Raw genomic sequence first — 22951 nt, forward strand, 5'->3', positions numbered from 1 at the left:
GCGTTAAAGGTGGCGTTTCACCCAAAGAAATACATTCTTGCCTCCATCTCGCATAACGCGTCTTATTTTTGTTGGGGGGAAAAACAACGCGTGCTGGACCATCGTCCACGCTACCTCTAGCCGTCTCCAAACCCTTTAAACCCAGCAGCAGGCGCTATAGCACCATAAACGTATTTTTAACTCTAACTATGTAGTTTTTTTTTTTTTTTCACACTATTAATAATTTTACCCATTAATAAATATACTATAGTCTCAAGATGAAATCATCATGGAAATGGTGTTATATTTTTATTGATGAACCATTAACACCTTGTTTTAAGAATGTGTGAAATACATTTGTAATATTCTATAAATTATACAAAATGTACACAGCTTCAGGCGTTTTGTAAAATCTGTATTTATTAATGATTTACAAAAGGCTAACATGAAACCATTTAAATGATTCGAATTTGTAACCTAAAATGGGAAATGAATTAATGTGTATACGTCATTTCAGTTAACAGAGCAGAAACTGTTTTATGATGTCACCGTTGATGCATGGTAAAGATTCCATGTTCTCCTGAAAAACAATATTTACACAAGATGGAGTCACTCACACAAACAGGAAGCAGTGGAGGAAGTGGTGCGGATAAGAGGTTAAGACCATAGATATTACATAGACTGGTTCACTATGGCGACCACGTAGGCGTACGTCAAAGCGGCCAATAAGGGATCTACTGTGTATATCTATGGTTAAGACTGGCGAGATTATGTACTTTCTGTAAATCATAATGTATACTTCCCAAATACTGCTTACTTAGAGTATGTTCTAAAGTTCTAAAGACAATGTTTGTGAGTTTTATGTGTTATTTGGTCTGTGTGGTCACATGAGAGGAGAGGAGAGGAGAGGGGTGGGAGAGGAGAGGAGAGGAGGGGTGGGAGAGGAGAAGAGAGGAGGGGAGAGGAGTGAAGAGAAGAGGAGATGAGATGACAGGAGAGAGGAGGGAAGAGGAGATGAGATGACAAGAGAGAGGAGAGGACAGGGGAGAGAAGAGAAGGGAGAGGAGAGGGAGAGAGGGAGGAGAGGAATGGTCTGTCTCTCCACACACACACACACACACACAGCACGCGCCACACAGATAGTGTTGTGTTTACATGGGGGCCGGGGGCCATTAGCGTTTATGACTCAGTGTGGTGTTGTGGTCAGAGCAGAGCTGGACAGAAGGACCTGAGTGGCTGATGTACGACACCCCCCCCCCCCCCCCCTCCACCCTCAGTGACGTTGGTCAGGTGCCATTGGCAGTCGTCGTGATAGAGATTTTCAATCTCTACTGTCTCTATTTATCTATCTATCTCTCTCTCAACCTTCCTGTCAATCTGTACTGTCTCTATCCCAAGAAAGCAGAAAAAACGTGTAGGTGATGAGGTCTTTTCTTACCGAAGCTAGCAGCGTTGTTCAGCGTGAGGTTGTGCATGACCCTCGCTCCGAAGAAACTCCACTTCAACAGGAAGTCCTGGGCTCTCTTCTTTATAGAGCGTCCATTCTGCTTACCAGGCTGGAGAGAAGAGAGAGAGGGAGAGAGGGAAGGAGGGGGGGAGAGAGGGAAGGAGGGGGGGAGAGAGGGAGAGAGGGAGAGAGAGAGATAAGAGAGGGAGAGATGAGAGAGAGAAGAGAGAAAGAGAGAGAGAGAGGGGAGAGAGAGAGGGGGGGGGGGTGGAGAGAGAGAGGTCATTCAACAACAACCACACAACCACCACAGACAACAACAACCACCAGAACAACAACAACAACAACACCAACAACCACCACAACCACAACAACAACAACATAAACAACAACTACAACCACAGCAGCAGCACCACCACCACGGCAGCACCACAGCAGCAGCAGCACCACAGCACCACAACAGCACCACAGCAGCACCACAGCAGCAGCAGCAGCACCACAGCAGCACCACAGCAGCAGCAGCAGCACCACAGCAGCAGCAGCAACTCAGCAGCACCACAGCAGCAGCACCACAGCAGCAGCACCACAGCAGCACCACAGCAGCACCACAGCAGCAGCAGCACCACAGCAGCAGCAGCACCACAGCAGCAGCACCACAGCAGCACCACAGCAGCAGCAGCAGCAGCACCACAGCAGCACCACAGCAGCACAGCAGCAGCAGCAGCACCACAGCAGCACCACAGCAGCACCACAGCAGCACAGCAGCAGCAGCAGCACCACAGCAGCACCACAGCAGCACCACAGCAGCACAGCAGCAGCAGCAGCACCACAGCAGCAGCAGCAGCACCACAGCAGCACCACAGCAGCAGCAGCCTACCTTGATGACCTTCTGCTCCACCACGGTGTCCAGCCACTCGATGAAGGCCTCTACCGTAGCGTTCTTCTTCAGGAGGTCCTTCAGCTGCTGGAACACCGTGATGGAATCATCTGGAACACAGGAACATTGTTTGGTTGACTGAGAGGACTGTTTGGTTTTGGTTAATTGGGTTTGTTAACTGTTATCTTTACAACACTAAGTAAATTATAAAGATGATTTACAGTGATTACAGGAAATAACATCATTCAAAAGCCTATAACCAGGAATTCACATATACTGTAGCCATGTTTTTATTTTAATGTCGCAATAAAATGTTTATTTCATTTTATTTCAATCCTTACGTCACTGTCGAGAGGAAGCTTTTCATTGTACAATGTACAACTGTATCCTGTGCATATGACCAAAACTCTTTGACTTGACTTGATATAAACCATATTTTGATAACTCATTCAGTGCCGAGGGTGAATGAAGTCGTCCAAATTGTCAGCATTTCATTGTTTTTGTGTCAAGGGTGACTTAATTCACCAAAATACATACATTATATTGCTTCATTTTGTAGCCAATCAAAGTGTTGTTGCTAGGTAGATACCACATAGACCACTTGGAACAATCTCGGTGGTGAGTGTTCTTGTATCTGTCTCACATTCGGAGTTGAGGTCTGGGACAAGAGGGGGTCCCCAACGTCACTAAAGGAAAATCCAGGCTCAAGTCTCATGAAATTTAACAAAATAAGCCTATATCTTCCTTCAGCGATGTTGATGGAATACTCCCCTGGTCACGTGTCATAAGGAATATGGTTATCAATGGTTATAATACTATTATATATGTATAAACTTTGACTTGACTCGATATAAACCATATTTTAATGAGGGTCTGTCTTACATTCAGAGTAGAGGTCAGAGTCCTGGTCCCCGGTGGAGAGTGTGAGCAGGGCCTGGGACCCGATGCTGTTCAGGTCCACCTTGTCGATGTCTACCACCATGGAGTTCACCACGCTCTGGTCGAACAGCGCCGGACGGGCGATCTGGTGGACCAAAACAACATCACCAAAACAGATTAAAATACAATTAAAAATAAAACCCAAAATATGGTTATTTATGGTTAATCAGTGTTTTACCTGGACCAGGTGTAGTCAGTGTTTTACCTGGGCTAGGTGTAGTCAGTGTTTTACCTGGGCCAGGTGTAGTCAGTGTTTTACCTGGGCTAGGTGTAGTCAGTGTTTTACCTGGGCCAGGTGTAGTCAGTGTTTTACCTGGGCTAGGTGTAGTCAGTGTTTTACCTGGGCCAGGTGTAGGAAGGAGGTCTGACGCTTCAGGGAGGACACAAATCGCCGTGCAATGGGAAGTTTCTTCTCTGCAAGGCATTCTGGGAGATGTTCCAATGAGGACAGTATCCAGTGCTCCCAGTGCTTAGCGAAGTTACGGATATCTGCCAGGAGACTGGAGACATACAGGCGTCATACAGGGGTTAGGCACAGCACCTCGGCATAAAAGCGGGTCAGATATCTGCCATGAGACTGGAGACATACAGGGGTCATACAGGGGTCAGATATCTGCCATGAGACTGGAGACACACAGGGGTCATACAGGGGTCAGATATCTGCCATGAGACTGGAGACACACAGGGGTCATAGGCCATATCCCAATTCACCCCTCCGCCTCCGTTTTGAGCCCTTCGGCTCCGTTTTGTGCGTTCACGTTTAGGGTAGTGGTGTCCCAATTCATTTTTCATCGAGGGCTAGGGGTAAGGGGGAGGGCTATCCACGGCTTCGTTTAGAGATATTCGGGGTGCATGTTTGATTCAGAGCCATGACCCTACCTTCCGGCATGCATTGCGAATCATCTACAGAAATTTTATTTCGCTCTAGTTAATCCGGAACACAGACACAAATGTCATTTACTTTTTCTGTAATTACTTATTAATAAAGATCAGAAAAATTAGCCATCTTATTACCTTAGTTTAATGTCATTTCAATGCATTATAGACCTTTTCTTTATAACAAGCATAACGAGGGCCGAAGAACATAACCTCCTATCTGAAAAATTCACTTTTTTGGGAAAACACAAAAAACTGTGTTGTTTTCTTGTAGAATGCAATTTTTTAAGGATACCCCTATTACACCATTTTGCAGATAGGAGGTTATGTTTTTCGGCCCTCGATAACAGAAAAAAATCGCTTTTATGCCGAGGTGCTGTGCCTAACGTTACAGGCATGACAGTCGCGCATATGACATATTTCCATGTCTGATGGCATATGACACCTACTAATGTCATTTCAATGCATTATAGACCTTTTCTTTACAACAAGCATAACCAAAAAATCGCTGTTATGCCGAGGTGCTGTGCCTATGCTTAACATAGAAAGTTCCACAGTCCAGCGCGCTCGGGTTTAGCAGTAAAGGACTGGTACCTGGGCACTTCCATTAGACTACCAAAGCAAGACACCGGAGCAGTCATATCTGCGCATTTGTCACAGGGTGACAGTCACCCTGTTCCTCTGCCCCGGCGTCAGTCCAATGGAAGCGTCAAGCACAGCCTTCCCCATAGAAATACATCGGTGCGCGATTCACATTTCAGAGATCAATCATCGTTTATTTAGAAATAAATGATTACCTGTGGCGTTTGACAACGGATGATGGTAGACGTATTTAATGTAAAGTTATCTAACATTAGGCTGATATGTGCATGATAGGCGCACATTTTCCCCCCTTGATGTATGACGCTATAGTTGTATAGCAGCACTTATTATACCAAAACAAACCGCAATCTAATCCAAGCAGTTTTTATTATGTAATATTATTGATGGATGTGCCATTTTTGATGGAGAGCAGTGAGCGGGAGACTCATCAAGGACATGTAGTTAACTAATGCAGTGGACAGCATCACATCGGATTCCGGAACGTCATAAAAATAAATCTGCGCTCCCTTTCAGTCATGCGTTTTTCCATGTTTCCGTTTGATGGCATATGACGCCGTAAATTTAACTAAAGTTCAGCCGCGAAGTTGTTGCACTGTTGTCCTATATCAGTGCAGACTGGCAGGATAGGAGCACAGGTTTCATGCAGGTCAGAGCGCCGTTATTCTGTCATGGTCTGATAATGAAGCATTGTTCTTTTTTATTTGATGACTTGTTTGATCGATTGATAGCGTAAAACTTAAGTTGTGAATGAATCTCAAGCGTCAATGCTTTTCTATGATACTACTGATGACGTATCAGGGTCTTGAAGGGTTGTCCCATTTCATTGGGGAAGATTTCAACCACTATGGCTTGTGGCTCCGATCAGAGGCCTTGGCTCCAAAGCGAGTGGGGTAGAAAAGGGAATCGGGATTCGGCCATATTGTTCAGATTGTCAGATGTTGTCAGCAGTGACAGCGCTTATGTCACACATAACAGAACAAATGACTTTATAACAAATATTAAAACAGGTGATAGGCTGTGCTAAATATAAACAATTACAAGAAAAGAAAATATTATTATGAATACTTTACCTGTCAGGCATCTCCTGCATGGTGGCAGGAATTAAGACGTCTGTCAAAACCTGAACAGGACACAGAATGAATAGATTACTGTCTATCCACAACAACAACAACAACACATGAGGACTCTGCTCTGTCACACACACAGAAGATGTCTAGATGTAGACAAGCCCTACCGTGTACAGTATAGAATCACACACACAGAAGATGTTTTCTAGTGATAAGCCCAACCTTGTAGAGTATGGAGTCACAAACACAGAAGATGTTTTCTAGTGATAAGCCCAACCTTGTAGAGTATGGAGTCACAAACACAGAAGATGTTTTCTAATGATAAGCCCAACCTTGTAGAGTATGGAGTCACAAACACAGAAGATGTTTTCTAGTGATAAGCCCAACCTTGTAGAGTATGGAGTCACACACACAGAAGATGTCCACTATGATGGGGTTCTCCAGCAGGGGCAGCAGGTGGTCTGGCATGCCCTGCCAGAAATGTTGCAGGAAGTTCTGGATCTAGAACACAGGAAACAGAGAACCGAGAGTCTGGTTCATGCCAAGGTTTTCCTAGAAATTGCTGCTGAATTCCCAGGTGTGTCTAGCAGTGTGACTGGGGTGAAAGGTACAGTAGTGTCAGTGTACAACCTAGTGGTACGTGCACTGCAAAAAGTAAATCTAAGTAACATTAAATATCTTAAATCAAGGCAATATATGCTTGTTTTTTTTACTTATTTTTTTTTATACTTATTTTAAGAATAGCAAGTGAAATGTTCCTCTTCTTTTGGCAGTTCATTTTGCCCCATTTTATTGTTTTTGAAAGCTGACTTTGCAGTGTCAGGGTTCAGGGTAAGTACAGTATACCTCTTGGAAGTTGACATTGATGGCGTTGTCCAGGATGCACTGACAATGTGTTTTATACATCATGATGAGTGTGTCCACCTAGATTAAATAATGTCAAGATTATTCATAACAATGTACAGTTAGTACGATCATGTGTGTGTGTGTGTGTGTGTGTGTGTGTGTGATTGATTAGATCACTGGAAGAGATACAGCTACCCCAGCTATTCATTGACATTGTGAGAGATGTGTACCGAAGCTCCACCATCCAAGTAATCTGTGGGAAGCAGCTCACTCGCCCAACACCACTTCAGACAGGCATTAAAACTGGCTGTCCATGGAGCGCGGTTAATTTCATAATTGCCATCAACCAGTGGATTAAGTGGCTGTGTCAGTGTGCCCCGGAGGGTGTCATCTCCCCCAACCCAGTGCAGGGCTACGCAGATGATGTTGTCCTGGCCTCCAGGGAGGAGAGCGTCATCAAGAACATGCTCTGCAGGACGGATCGTTTTTTGGAATGGTCTGGCCTGGAGGTCAAAGCCAGCAAATGTGCTGTCCTGTATGAGAGGCGGAGTGGGGGGAACAGGTGGTACCACTCAAAAACAGACACACCCCCTGTGTTCTCTTTAGCAACACAGCCCATTCGTGTAAATTCTCTTCATGAGACATACCCATATCTTGGACATAAAATTAACATCGCAGGAGAGTGGAAGGAGCAAGTCAATAACATCCTGACTGAGTTCACTTCCAGGCTGGACTTGATAGACAGTTGTCCTCTGCCACTAACTATGAAGTTAGAAGCCATCAGGCAGGTGGCCCTGTCCAAAGTTCAGCACCTCTTCTCCAATGTCCACATCCCCCAGAAAGTGCTGTGTGAAATGAACAACAAGACTGTGAGCGTAGTGCGCAGGTGGCTTGGACTCAATTCACACAGCACCCGTGACATCATCTTTCATCCCCAGTGGGAGGGAGGGCTAGGGGTCCCCAATGTAGAATGGATCTACACCAGCATGAGAATTTCCCATCTTCTCAGGATGCTTAACAACGACGACAAGGACGTCAGGGAGCTGGCCCGCTCCTCCATGTTCCTGGACCTGAGGAGAAGGAAGGTCCCAGTTGCCAGGGGGGCGGAGCCCCACTTCCTTGGGTTCAAGAGGAAACCCAGCGGAAAATTGGACACTCATGCCGCTGGTTTTGGAGTTTGGTCTGATTGGCCAGACCTGAATGACCTCTGTGTCCGAGCCGGGGTGTCCCTGGAGTGGGTGCGGTCTGACTCTGAGACTGTTCGGGTCTCAGAGAACTGTATATCTGACCCTCTCACACAGGTCAGGGCAACAGCCTCCTTTGCTGGACAGAGCCACCAGCTAACATCTAGAGGGGCCAGACGGACTCTCATGGACCTTCATCAACATCAACAACAACAACACTGGACTGGTCTGAAACTCCAGGGAAAACTGGCATGTCTTCCCACAGCTGATCACTCTGTTTCCCACTCTTTTCTCAAAAATACTGCACTCGATGAGGACATTGTCATATTCACAACCAAGGCCAGATTACAAGTCCTTCCTACCAGACTCAACCTCTCTATTTGGTTTCCTTCCACTCAGGTTCCTCATTGCTTGCACCACACCACAGAACAGGTTACAGAAACACTATCACATATCTTGAATGGCTGTTATGTTTACAAAGGAATGTATATAGCACGTCATGACAGAATTGTGAGCCTTATAGTAAAGGACATATCACTCCACTTCCCAGTCACAGTGAAAATGTATACACATGCTTGTGTCAATGCATCTATGTTCAATTTCTGTAATGACCAATGTCACTTTTCACAGTTGTCTGCTAACACACCAGATGTTATTGTTGTTGATGAAGAGTCCAGAGAGGTGTCTGTATTAGAGGTAGCGTGCACCTTTGATATAAGCCTAGAGGAAGCCTTCATGACTAAGGTCATGAAATACCAGCAGCTTGTAGATACCATCTCAGAGCTAGGCTATAGGTGTACGCTATTAGTCTTTATATTTGGCAGCCTTGGACATGTGCACAGATTGGTTGTCAGAGGACTACGTCTACTGGGAATGTCCAAGGGAGAAGCAAAAAGGCTCAGCAAGTATTGCTCTGTCTCTGCGATTATTGGCAGCCGCCATATATGGCGGAGACGGTGTTACTTGTACCCGTGAGTCTTGTCCTGTTGTATGTGAAAGACATTGTCCATGTCTGTTTGTGAATGCATCCCATCTGTGCCTTCAGTATTTGTGTCCCTGTATACTTGTCTCTATGTGGACATAAATAAATGATTAAAATGTGTGTGTGTGTGTGTGTGTGTGTGTGTGTGTGTGTGTGTGTGTGTGTGTGTGTGTGTGTGTGTGTATGAGTGTGCGTCCGTGCGTGTGTGGGCCTTAATGTATAATAATGCTTATACTAATGTCTTTGTGTATAATACTTTTTATTTTTTATTTATTTATTTATTTTATTTTATTTTTTATATTTTTAAGTAATTCTTCCTTCTAGCATTGTGACTGCCAATGGCCCCAGGTCCTAGCATAGATTTGTTTTTTCTTATGATGACTGATGGATAGATGATTCACTTACTTAGACAATTGTACTTGTTGTAAAAAAGGGCATTTGCTAAATGTCTGAAATGTAATGTAAATGTAATATAAATGGAAATGTTGTGTAAATGTAAATGTAAATATAAATGTAATGTAAATGTAAATATAAATGTAAATGTAATGTCAATGTAAATGTAAATGTAATTTAAATGTCATGTAAATGTAAAGTAAATGTGAATGTGAATGTGAATGTGAATGTGAATATGAATGTAAATGTAATATAAATGTAAATGTAAATGTTGTGTAAATGTAAATGTAATGTAAATGTGAATGTGATGTACTTACTTACTTACGCCTATCGCTCCTTTTGGAGGAGCATAGGCCGTCGACAACAGTTCGCCAGGGTCCTCTGTCCTGTGCTTTGCTTTCCAGCTGTTTCCATGTTAATCCACTCTGTGTGATGTCTGTCTCCAAGTCCCTGCGCCAGGTGTTCTTGGGGCGGCCTCTCTTCCTTTTGCCTTGGGGGTTCCATCTAAGGGCCTGTCTGGTGGTGCTGGTGTTTGGTTTGCGTAGTGTGTGGCCGATCCATCCCCACCTTCTTCTCTTGATTTGTTCTTCCACTGGTTGTTCGCCCGTTCTCTGCCAGAGATCGTTGTTACTGATGGTATCTGGCCAGTGGATGTTCAGGATCCGCCTCAGGCATCTGTTGATGAATGACTGCACTCTAGTCATTGTGATCTTGGTTGTCCTCCACGTCTCTGATCCGTATAGGAGTACTGGCTTGATGTTGGATTTGAAGAGTCTGATCTTTGTCCGCTGACTGATTACCTTGGAGCTCCAGATGTTCTTTAGTTGGATGTATGAGGCCCTTGCCTTGCTGATTCTTGCTCTGACATCTGCCTCCGTGCCACCCTTCTTGTCTATGATGCTACCTAGGTAGGTGAAGGATTCTACGTACTTCCTCGAGTGCTGTTCCCTCCAGGTTTACTGGGTCTTCGTTGTTTGTGTTGATCTTTAGTATTTTGGTCTTTGCTTGGTGGATGTTGAGGCCTAGTTGTGTTGAGGTGTCTGCCAGTATGTTCGTCTTCTCCTGCATCTGTTGTCGACTGTGGGATAGTAGGGCAAGGTCGTCTGCGAAGTCTAGGTCGTCCAGTTGTGTTGTGAGTGTCCACTGGATCCCGTTTCTCCTCTGTGCCGTTGTGGTCTTCAATATCCAGTCGATGGCCAGGAGGAAGAGGAAGGGGGATAGTATACCGCCTTGCCTTACTCCGGTCTTCACTTGGAAGCTTCGTGTGAGCTGCCCGCTGTGTATGACTCTGCAGGTCATTCCTTCATAGGAGTTCCTCATGATGTTGACAAGCTTTTCTGGTATGCCGTAGTGTCGAAGCAATTTCCAGAGGGTGTTTCTGTGGAGACTGTCAAATGCCTTCTCGTAGTCTACAAAGTTGATGTATAATGGAGAGTTCCATTCCAATGATTGCTCAACTATGATTCGGAGGGTTGCAATCTGGTCTACACATGATCTATTGGGTCGGAAGCCTGCCTGCTGGTCTCTTAGCTGCGGATCCACCACTTTCTTTATTCGCTCGAGGAGGATTCTGTTTAAGATTTTTCCTGGCACTGATAAAAGCATGATTCCTCTGTAGTTGTGGCATTGGCTGAGGTCTCCTTTCTTAGGTATTTTGACCAAGTAGCCTTCTTTCCAATCTGTTGGCCCTTCCTCTTCCTCCCATATCTTCTCGAACAGGGGGTGTAGCATCTCTACCGAGGTGTCTATGTCTGCCTTCAGTGCCTCGGCAGGGATGTTGTCTGGTCCTGCTGCCTTACTATTCTTTAGTTGTGCAATGGCCTGTTGGATTTCCTGCTTGCTGGGCTTTCCACAGTTGATGACTATGTCAGTCTCCGCAGGTTGAATGTCCGGGGGGTTATGTGGTGTCGGTCTATTCAGGAGTTCTTCAAAATACTCTGCCCATCCCTCTTGCTGTTGGTCCAGTCTTGTGGTGGTCTTTCCTTCCTTGTTTTTGATTGGTCGTTCTGGTCTGCTGAACTTTCCGGACAGTTTCTTGGTGGTGTCATACAGTTCCTTCATGTTTCCTTTTGCTGCTGCCTCTTCTGCTTCTTTAGCCAGGTTGTCGATGTAGTTTCGCTTGTCCTTCTTGGCATTTCTTTTGACCTTTCTGTTTGCCTCAGTGTACTCGCTTTGGGCTTTTACCTTGGTTGCCCTTGTTCGGCTGTTGTTAACTTCTGTCTTTTTCTGTCTCCTTTCTTCTATGTTGCGTAGTGTTTCTGCCGATATCCACTCTTTATGGTTTCTCTTCTTTATTCCAATCACTTCCTTACATGTTGTTATGAGGGTTTCCCTTATCCTTTCCCATTGGTCTTGCTGGTCTCCTTCGTCACGGCTTAGATCTTGCAAGGCTTGATATCTGTTCTTCAGCTTCAGTGTGAACACTTCTCTTGTCTGTGTGTCTTTTAAGAGGTGGACATTGAATTTCTGTTTCTTTGATGTTGTTTCCATCCAGTGCTTCTTCAGTTTCAACTTGAGCATAGCGCTTAGTAGGTGGTGGTCTGATGCTATGTCTGCTCCTCGCCTTACTCGCAGGTCCTGTAGTGATCTCCTGAACTTGCTGGTTATGCAGAAGTGGTCTATCTGGTTCTCGGTCACTCCATCCGGTGATACCCAGGTTGCCTTGTGGATCCTCTTATGTGGGAAGACGCTTCCTCCGATAACCAGGTTGTTCAGGGCACAGGTGTTCACAAATCTCTCTCCATTCTCATTCATTTCTCCTAGGCCATGCTTTCCCATCACTTTTTCGAAGCCTGTGTTGTCTCTGCCAATCTTTGCATTGAAGTCCCCCATGAGAATGTTGATGTATTTTCCTTTTTGTTGATCCAGGATGCTCTGCAGTCTGTTGTAGAAATCATCCTTTTTTCCATCGTCGCTGTCATTGGTCGGTGCATAGCATTGTATCACGTTCAACTTGATTTTCCTTTTCTTGGTTCTGAAGGTGGCTGTTATAATTCTTGATCCATGTGCCTCCCATCCAATCAGTGCTTTCTTTGCTGTTGTCGATAGCAAAAGGCCAACCCCCTCAGTGTGAGGGGCTTTGTCTTCTTCGTGCCCAGAGTAGAGTAGCAGCTCTCCTGTCTGCAGTCTTTGTTGTCCAGATTGTGTCCATCGTGACTCACTAATTCCTAAAAGATCTAGTTTGTACCTCTTCATTTCTGCTGCTACTTGTATGGTTTTTCCGGTCTCATACAAGGTCCTGACGTTCCATGTTCCAATTCGTATGTCTCTGGTTGACAGAAGGGGTTTCGGCTCTGTGACTTCTGTGACTTGACAGCTTTCATCACACAGTGTCGTGTTTCCTCTCATTGAGGATCCTTCTTCTTCCAGGGCTGAGGTCTGTTCTGTCGTCAACGTTTTTGTAACGGATTGTTTTCTACGGGATGGGGTTGTTGGCCCCACGCCCAACCCCCAACCTGGAGGACCAGGTGCTGCTTTTCGTCTGGCCCCTCCTCTGAAACCTGCCCGGCTTGGTTGAACCTGCCAGGGGGTGTAAACCCCGGCCGGTATAGCTCTCAGAGTCAGAATGTGATGTACATGTAATGTAAATGTAAATGTAATGTAAAGTAAATGTAATGCAAATGTAATGTAATGTAATGTAATGTAATGTAATGTAATGTAAATGTAAATGTAAATGGAATGGAATGCACCAGACCTTGTCCTTGGAGACAGAGCCTTGCAGCACCAGGTGCTGAGCACAGGGGAACTCTGGTAACAGCGTTCCCGTTTTGGAACTGAGGGAATATTTCCGTGTGAACCCTCCCTGTAACATACAGAATATGAACAAGCAGGAATATCTCACAGACATGTTATACAGATATGATGATTCATGTCTAGAAAAATATCTTAGAAAACTAAATAAATCAATATAATTGTCTTAGCTGGTAAAACTTACCTCATTCTTGAGTTTGCTCCCTGAAAATCTACAATCAAAGGAGAAATCTGAGATTAAATCCAGCTAGTAGGATCATAATAAATATACAAAGCCCACAATTGAAAGGGAATATGATGGAAATAATGTGAAATAAGCCAAATCTTTTTTTTTCTTTCTGTCAAAACGTGTTTTCCATGTCAAATTTGCTAAAGCTTTATACATTTGTTTTGTGATTAATAACAGAGGTAACAGCTCAGCAGAATCCTGAACCACAGGCTAGCAACAAGCCAGATGAAGAGGAGCCTGTTGAAATTAATTTTGATTACTTTGCTCGCCCTCAGTCACAGGACATCTATTTTTTCTTTTCTTTTCATCCTCAACAAACCCCACATGTTCCTATTCCAAAGGTTTTCAGTAGTAAAGATGGAATCAACCGCAAGTGGCTTACTTACTGTGAAAAAACCCAATCTCTGTACTGTTCTGTTTGCCTGGCATTTGCACCTTTGATTAGTGAGGGCCCTTTCATTAAGGGAGGCATGACAGACTGGAAACACGTTCACCAGAGAATAGAGGAACATGAAAAAAGTAAGACGCATAGAGATAGTGCAGATGCTTACTTTCTTAATGTAAAAAAGGCAGATGTAAAAAGCCTGTTGACAGGCAACCAACTATCATTACATGCCGAGCAAGTGAAAAAGAAACGTCAGGTGATGGAGCGCATCGTGGATGTGATTAAGGTCATAGGCAAATGTGGCCTTAGCTACAGGGGAGATGAAGAGGCAGGTTACAGCCTAGAAAACGTTGCTGTTAATCATGGCAACGTCCTAGAGTTGATTCTACTCTTGAGTAAATATGACTTGTGCCTCCAACAGCATGTTAACACTTGCATAGAAAGCAGCAAGAAGCATCATGAAACTGGTGCAAAAGGCAGAGGTGCTCTAATAACCCTGCTATCAAAAGACACGATCAATAAAATTGTGGATGTCATCAGCCAGCTGATAAAGGTTACTATAGCCGAAGAAGTTAGACAAGCTGGCATGTTTTCAGTTCAAATTGACACAACACAGGACATCAGCTCCAAAGACCAGTGTTCCATCATATTAAGATATGTGACAGATGTAGTTAATGAAAGACTGATTGCTGTGGTCGACTGTGAGTCATCTACAGGGCGGTACTTTACAGAGCTCCTGAAAGAAGTGCTACTGAAACTTAATATTGACATTGGCACATGTGTGGGCAACTCAACAGATGGTGCAGCTAATATGCAGGGACAATATCGGGGGTTTTCTACACTCCTCTCTGAGCATTCCCCCAATCAGATTCATATATGGTGTTATGCACATATTTTGAATATTTTGTACTGGCAGACACAACAGGCAGTGTTGTGGAAAGTGCGTCCCTCTTTTCCCTGCTTAATGACATAGCAGTTTTCTTAAGAGAGTCATACAAGTGCATGCAGAAGTGGGAACAGACCAGTCAGGACAAGCATCACAGACGACTGTGTCCAATAGGGCAAACTAGGTGGTTGGCTAAGGATCAGGCACTAAGTAAAGTGTTTGGCTGCTTCGGGAATCCTCAGGGAGCCTTGTTTTTTGAAGTGCTTATAACTTTACACACCATTTTAGATGATGATACACAAAAGCCAACTGTAAGGGCCAAGGCAAAGGGATTTATAGAAGGTCTTTTGAAGTATGAGACAGTGCTCACTGCTCAAATCTTCCTTCGTATCATTGAGCATACAGCCCCCCTTTCAAAATACTTACAGACAAGGGGAATGGATATCATCACAGCTCAACGTCTGGTTCAGGGGACAGAGGAGGGTCTCAGGAAGTGTACTAGGGACTTTGAAGGAGTTAAGCATGCAGCTGATGAGTTTGTGAAGTGGGCTAATGGAAAGTTGCAAGAGGAGGAAGAGTGTGGGCTGGTAGTGCAGACTGCCCTTCCTGAAAGAAGGGTCAGAAAAAAGAAAAGAATGCCAGGAGAGCTTGCAGAAGATGAGCAGCTAGCTTCAGCTGATACTGACTTCAGGGTTAAAGTACACAACGTCATTGTAGACACAATGACAGACAGTATCCATAGGAGGTTTTCTGCTAATGCAAAACTTTGCTCAGATTTTGCCTGTCTAGATCCTAGGAACTTTGCGCATGTGAGGGAAAATGGACTACCCAGCGAGGCTATGAAAGAAATGACAGCTAGTGAAATGCCACAAGGAAGTGAGGAGGATCCTTTCATTGAACTGCAGGATGTCGAACTAGAAAGCAAAACTTGTTCCTCCTGTAAGAACTGTGCTATTTGTGTTCATCTCATCCTCTCTCAGTACAATCTTTTAACTGATGCCTACCATGTGATTGGACTAGCCTACAAGTTGCTATTAACACTGTCCATCACACAAGTGGCCTGTGAAAGAAGCTTCTCAACGGTTAAATGAATAAAAAACAGACTCAGGAGCACTTTAACCCAGAAGAAACTAGAGGCATTCATGCTTATGTGCACTGAGAAAGAGATTCTCATGTCTTTGGACAATGATACTGTAATAAACAAAGTTGCAGAGACCAGACGTTCTCAGACGTGCACTGCTCAGACGTTTATTTATGTTTTAGGGTTCAGAATATAGATACTGATATTGCTGAAAAGGACTTTGTGTTGTTGAGAGAACAATGTTGGAGATGTGCACTTTAAGTTATTGTTATTGTTATTGTTATTAAGTGTGCTTGCAGTAGTATTAGTATTGTACATATATATTTATTGTTATTGTTATTGTTATTGTTATTGCAACCTACTTATTCAATGTCGCCTTTTGCTACTAAGGGAGACATTGGACATCATAGAACTAGGATCACTAGGCCATTACACCATACTCGTGTTTTGAGATTTGTGTTGACAGGAAAAAGGACCTGGGTGCTGGGTGCTGATGAGGCACTGTCAGCTCCCAGTAGCACCTAGAGCAGTACTGGAACCGGTACAAGGATGTACCTGGACCACCATCAGGTTGTATTGCTGTCATCTTTATTGTGTTGTTGCATCATAACTGTGCTTAAGACAGCCCAAAATAAACTGGTTAGGCTTCTGCTAGGCCTCAACCCTAGGACACATCTAACCGCTGCTCCTTTTTTTAGCCTTGATTGGCTACGAGTAGTTGACAGAGTGCAGCAGCTTGCACTGGGCCTGGTCTTCAAGATACGCTACACCACAAAGACACCCAAGTACCTGTCAACATACTTCCAAAAAGTGAACAACGTCCACACATACAATACCAGAGGAAGCTCCACGAACCACGTTCAACCGCGTTGCACCACAAACAAGGGGTTAAACTCATTTGCAAACTATGCAGTAAAAATGTGGAACGCCCTTCCTATAATCTTAAAGGAGTGCAAAACACTGCCCACCTTCAAAACCACTCTCAAAAAACATTTACAGGAGGCTGCAATCCGTAACTGGACCCTCTAAATCAAAAATCAAATTAAAAGACTACACCCCCACCAGGACTACCCTCTATATATTCTTGTGGATTTGTTGTTATGTCTCCCACACCCCCCCCCCCACCCGAAATACCCTCTGCACATACTAGTTGTTTTGTCCCACCCCCCTACCTGGTCTACACTCTGAGCAAACGCAATGTTATTATGTCGCCCCCCCCCCCTCCCCCCCCGCCTAAATCTACTGGTGTTTTTGTACCCCCCCCCCCCACCATGACCACACACTGTACATACTTGTTGTTTTGTCCCCCCGCCCGAACTACCCATTGTACATATTATATGTCTGTCCCCCTGCCCGAACTACCCACTGTACATACTTTGTGTTTTGTCCCCCGCCCCCACCTGTGGTGTATGTCCCCACCTGTCCTACCCGCTGTACATACCTTATGTTTTGTTGTATTGTTCTTCCCATGTTGGATGTATGTTTATCTTGTAGATAGTACTAGTTATTTGTCTGTATTATCTTGTAGATAGTACTAGTTTTTTTTGTCTGTCTTACATGTAACGATGAATTGAGAATCAAGGACCCCAATTGAAATAAGCCAGTGGCTTTCTTGGGTTTTTATCCTGTTAGTTGACCTTGTATGTAATATGTACTTTCATGTACCTACTTCTGCAAATCTTCTAATAAAGTTTTCAATCAATCAATCAATCAAAGATTCTCTTTTGGCAGGACCTGTGCCCATGCTGGATGCAGAACGATGCAGATATAACACTAAATGTATGGACAGTGTGTACGCCGATAATATGCAAGGAACTTTTCCTGGATACATGGTGTACAGGTTTTTTGCCTATGCTTGCTTGCTTTGCGCCGGTGGTCATTGGGCCTCCCCTTGGGGGCCCCCGGCTGCCCCGTGTGCCTGGTCTGTTCCGCCGCCGGGGCACCTGCTTGGCCGTCCTTGTGCCGGGCCTTTGTGGTCTGTGCTTGCTTGGCTGGGCTGGGTGTGCTGGTGGTGGGGCGGGCTGGGTGTGTGGGGCGGCGGGGGCTCCCCGGGGGGGGGGGGTGTGGGGGCCCACCGCTGGGTGCTGGTAGGCAAACTGGCTAGTAGTCGCTCTGTGTAGAGGGCTGCAAGGGAATTTTCCTGGCTACATAGTGTACATCCCTAGTCTCAACAAAGGAACAGATTAAGAACACTGTTAAAAGTGGTATTTTAATAATAATATATTCAATATAAAATACTGTGGCATGATTTTATGTTTGAAACCTTTCAAATAAACACACATTTACAAATAACAATAGTTTTAAAGCTATTGAGATAATTGAGGAACTTTTGTCCCGTAATATTTTTTCCTCAAATGTCAGGGTGGCACAACCGTAAACATGGGACTTTTATTTTGAAATCAAGAGACTATTGCATCAGCCAAATGTTTCATCATCCAGAGGACCCTGTCTGACATCTGTGGCTGAGTGAAAAGATTTGTAGAGTGCTCTTAAATATTGATAAAAATAGATAGTTTCACCTCAGAGGTAGGAGGGTATATCCAAGTAGAAGCCTGTTTAATTTGAAATCAGTGGCAAAAGTCAGGTGGTGCAACCGGTATGTCAGTTGGCGCAACCACAATTAATGCCACTATATGGAATAAATAATGTTATTTAAGGCTCCAAGATGCTCTAAAATTTGTATTTGTGTCTACTTAAATATATATTAACACTTTTAAACATTTCACGATTATAATGTCTTTAATTTTAATAATTTTAGATGCCACTGTCAGTGAAGGAAAAAGCAGCCCAAAAACAAATGTATATATCTTTTTTTTTTGTCTAATAGATATAGATAGATATAGATAATAGATACATGACAAAGATTTCACTTAATTAATAAATAATAGGAAAATATAAATACTTTTACAAATAATTGGTTGCGCCACCTGACAGTTTTTGAGCAATTAAGTTAAAAATACAGTAACAAAATATATTTAAACAAATTAACAAATGCGGCATGTTTAAGCACATTGTCACATACTCAAAAATATAAATGTTATGTATTTTGAACAAAGTTTAAAAAAAAACTTTTTAGAAGCCTTATCCGTCATTTGATTTGAAGTGTTATTGTTATTATTAGGGTTCAAAATATAAATACTGATATTGCTGAAAAGGACTTTGTGTTGTTGAGAGAACAATGTTGGAGATGTGCACTTTAAGTTATTGTTATTGTTATTAAGTGTGCTTGCAGTAGTATTAGTATTGTACATATATATTTATTGTTATTGTTATTGTTCTAATAAATCTACATTGTGAAGCAGCAACATGTATTTGCACAGACATTTTGGTGTGTATGGATATTTTAGAACAAGCGCCAAGCGCATTAGAGACCATTGTGCTTTGGGGTCCTCTATCGGCCACTCACATGACATAGCATCCTATAAATGTAGAGAAGACTGTAGAGAACAGTGAGTCCGCTATTACAGACTAAAATACCAAGGTTGTAATTACATGATTTTAATATAGGCTACTGTAACCGGTTGTGAACTAAAGTGGGCCGGTCTGAGCATGAAACTCCAGAGCTGAAAATGAGTCCCACTCCGACCCTGGCTACTGGTACCATTAGATTAGGATTGATTAGATTAGGTTGACAATACCACACTACATTTGAGTTTAGGGATATCAATGTTATATATTTGTGTATGTTTTATCTTTATGTATTAAATGTTATAAGTGTTCCACATTTGAGACCTGTCTTCCCCCCACTCAGTTATTCAGTCGGTGTCCATCATTTTAGTTCAATTTAGTCTATCTATAGTGTTAGAGTTTAATTTGTGCCACTAAGTTGAAATAGTCCACGGGTGTGTATCCCCCCGATACATCCTCCTCATTCTCATACTCCCGAGTCCGAGTAAGCATGATTTGACAGGCAGCTAGACTTAATGCCTTCCCAATCAGCGAGACGTGGTTATAGAAATGACGTTGTTTTATTGATAAAAAGGGTAAAACTGGAAAGAGAATATAGAAAACGTACATTACTGTTGTTACGGTCTCCTCCCTCCACTGCTGTCTTGTTCTGATTGTGTTGCAGGATGGCAGTGGGGAGAGGAGGCCTGATTGGCTGATGTAGCACACCTGTGCCTATTTAGGTTGTGCATTGGGGATCAGTCCCTCTCTCTCTCTCTCTCTCCATACAGGATATCCTTTTTTGACTCTTCTGTTAGTGGCAACCTTTTGTTCCTTTGTTTCACCCTTACAACATTCCACATACAGATCACTCACCCACACCCTACACAACTGATAAAACTGACTATCACATCCCATTTCTAAATTACTTATTTTGATGAATGAATGAATGAATGAATGAATGAATGGTCTTTATTGTCATTGCTATAGTACAGGTACCAAACAATGAAATTTAGGAGGGGTGGCTCCCCTGGTGTTAGGAAAGAAAAAAAAAAGAAAAAAAAACACAAGAAGGGAAGGAGCTGGTTTACATAAATAAAGGCTATGTACACTATCCACTATACTATACTGTACAGATAGACGACTAGGGTTGTCATATTGCACATAGTGTTATTGCACATTCATTTAAAGTGTCGCAGTTTGCAGGCTTGAAATGTACATATTTGTGCCTCAGCACTACACCTGATTTTTTCAGTCCAGCAGCTGCCATCAATCCGTCCAGACTGTCCAGGGCCCAGAACCTAGGTCTTTGCTGTGTTCAGGGCCTGGATGGCCCTGGGGTAGAAGCTGTTCTTCAGTCTGTTTGTCCTTGCGGCCATGGTCCTGTACCGCCTTTTCGAGGGCAGCCGGGTAAAGTGTTCGTACCCAGGGTGGGTTGGGTCCCTGGAGATCTTGGAGGCCTTCCTGAGACAGTGTGTGTTGTACAGCTCTTCCAGAGAGGGGAGGGGGGCGCCGGTGATCTTCTGGGCTGTTCTCACGACTCTCTGTAGCGCATTTCTCTCCGCGGTTGTGCAGCTGGAGAACCAGTTGCAGATGCCGTAGGTGAGGATGCTCTCCACTGCGCCGCGGTAGAAGGTCACCAGTATCTCCTGCTTGCTGTGTTCCTTCCTGAGGACTCTCAGGATGTAGAGCCGCTGTTGTGCCTTCTTGATGGTGGCTGTTGTATTGTCCTTCCAGGACAGGTCATCCTGTATGTGCACCCCCAGGAATCAGAGGGTTGAGACTCTCTCCACGCTCTCTCCGTCGATGAGCAGGGGCTGGATCTCGGACTTTTTCCTCCTGAAGTCCACGATGATTTCCTGGGTCTTTGACTTGTTCAGCAGCAGGTTGTTAACCTTGCACAGCTTGCTCAGTTGCTCTACCTCATCCCTGTACGCCGCCTCGTCCCCCCCCGAGATGCATCCCACCACCGTGGTGTCGTCTGCAAACTTTACGATGGAGTTGCTGGGGTGGACGGGGGTGAAGTCATAGGTGTAGAGGTTGTAGAGGATGGGGCTTAGCACGCAGTCCTGGGGGGACCCAGTGCTGAGTCTGAGGGCTGTGGAGGTGTGGGGGCCCACCCGCACCCTCTGGGGGCGGTCGGTCAGGAAGTCCTTGATCCATGCACATATAGAGTGTGATAGACCCAGGTCTAGTAGTTTGGTCACTAGCCTGTCTGGAAGGATGGTGTTGAAGGCGGAGCTGAAGTCCACAAAGAGCAGTCTCGCGTAGCTGTTTCCCCTCTCCAGGTGGGATAGAGTGGCGTGGAGAGTCGTCGCGATGGCGTCCTCTGTGGACCTGTGGGCTCTGTAGGCGAACTGGTATGGATCCAGGTTGGGCGGGAGGCGAGTGAGTATGTGGGCCCGGACTAGTTTCTCGAAGCACTTCATGATGATTGGTGTGAGTGCCACCGGGCGGTAGTCGTTTAGGCAGCTCACCGTGCTTTTCTTCGGGACTGGGATGATAGTTGAGGTTTTGCTTTAGTTATTAATAAAATAATAATTTACCTTTATCCTCGACTTGTCTCCCTATTTTGTCACTTTCTCTGAGCCGGGTTAGTGACACTGTCGTGAAACTATTGTAGTATATTTCTACTTAAACACACACACATGCATGGATTGTATAATAATGGGCCTGTATTCTTGCTTTTGGCTCTGTAAGATTCTACTGAAAATGGGGGTTTTATGACACCTTGTAAACACACACCCTTTTGGATAGAAGGCTAGGGAGAACTGCTGCCCTAGCCTGGTCAGGTGACATCATATTGGGCTCTCCCCTTTTCACCCCTTGACCATCTCTAGTGAAGGTGATAGGCCATGGTCTGTGGTAGATATTTGCATACGAAAAGACATAAAAGACCTTCGCACAGGGGCAGACCGGCCTCTCATTCACCCCAGCCCAGCTTGACCAGACCAGACCAGAATCCAGCTGTGGTATCTGTATACTTTGCTTTGTTTAAATAAATCGTCTTAAAGTCAGAATTGATTCTTTGATTCATAACCAACAAGGTAATACACGACACTATTTAACACACTTCAGTTAACATAATGTGGAGTCCGTTCATTGATCGATCGATGCAGTCCGTTCAAATAGCCATCAACAGCTAAACTAGGCATACTTAAAATTACCAATTACATACTCAAATACCATTAATGCAATTGAAATAAACATCTTAAAGTGGCCTACAGTCGTAATTCAAAGTAGCAAAGGTGACTAGGCTGCCCAGTGTGGCGCGCGTGCAGCCCTGGACATATGCCATAGTAGCGCATGCGAATCATGAAAGCCTATATTATTATATAGTTTGCATCTAATCGTATCGGATGAGAAATAGACATTAAATGGCATAGGCCTATATAGGCTACACAACAGCTAATCACCGCGACAAACACCTATATTATATTTTTATATGATGACCGGAATTTCTCCCGTTTGTCCGACACATTGAAATCTTCCCGGACACGTTGACCGGCACCAATTTTTTCTAACGGAAACCCTGACTGACATATTGAAATGTCACATCTTTATTCAAAAAGAACTTAACACACAAATGATACATCCAAAAATCAAGCAACATTTCCCTTGTATGTCTGTATAATGTCATGTTGCTTAATCTGCCAGCTTGGTACCAAATGAACATTCAAGAAAAATATAATATATATACATACAAATAGATTTTTCAAAAGACAGACTACTCTCTTTCAAGTAAGACAAATGTTGGTCACAAAACATGTTCACATCTTCAAGAGTACTAATACAATGAACATTCAACAATACCCGCATACAGAATTTCATACAGTACACACATGACTGATGCACATTTATTGTTATTATCGGTTATAAATCGTAATGACATGTGTAAGGCTCCAGTTAGAAGGGTCAAGAATAACATCGTCAATGTTTCAATTATTGAAATGTTAAAAGGAGTATTCAGAAACAACTTAGCAAAACACACAAATGATACATTAACAACATTAACATCATCAATACATAAAAGCTGCCTG

General features: G+C 43.9%; 1 protein-coding gene across 1 annotated transcript; it reads right to left on the reverse strand.

Annotated features, from left to right (window-relative positions):
- Positions 1–524: 524 nt before the first annotated feature.
- On the reverse strand, positions 525–21745 carry LOC308149989 (DNA-binding protein RFX6-like; the record flags this gene model as incomplete). Its single annotated transcript, XM_080522864.1, has 11 exons — positions 525–559; positions 1418–1535; positions 2304–2413; positions 3186–3327; positions 3583–3742; positions 5792–5841; positions 6176–6289; positions 6635–6712; positions 12888–12995; positions 13128–13155; positions 21735–21745. 11 exons carry the CDS (start codon positions 21743–21745, stop codon positions 525–527), a joined length of 954 nt encoding a protein of 317 aa, XP_080378990.1.
- Between the last annotated feature and the right edge of the window lie 1206 nt (positions 21746–22951).

Source organism: Nansenia antarctica, assembly GCF_963989245.1.
Source record: "Nansenia antarctica genome assembly, chromosome: 2".
Classification (NCBI taxonomy): domain Eukaryota; kingdom Metazoa; phylum Chordata; class Actinopteri; order Argentiniformes; family Microstomatidae; genus Nansenia; species Nansenia antarctica.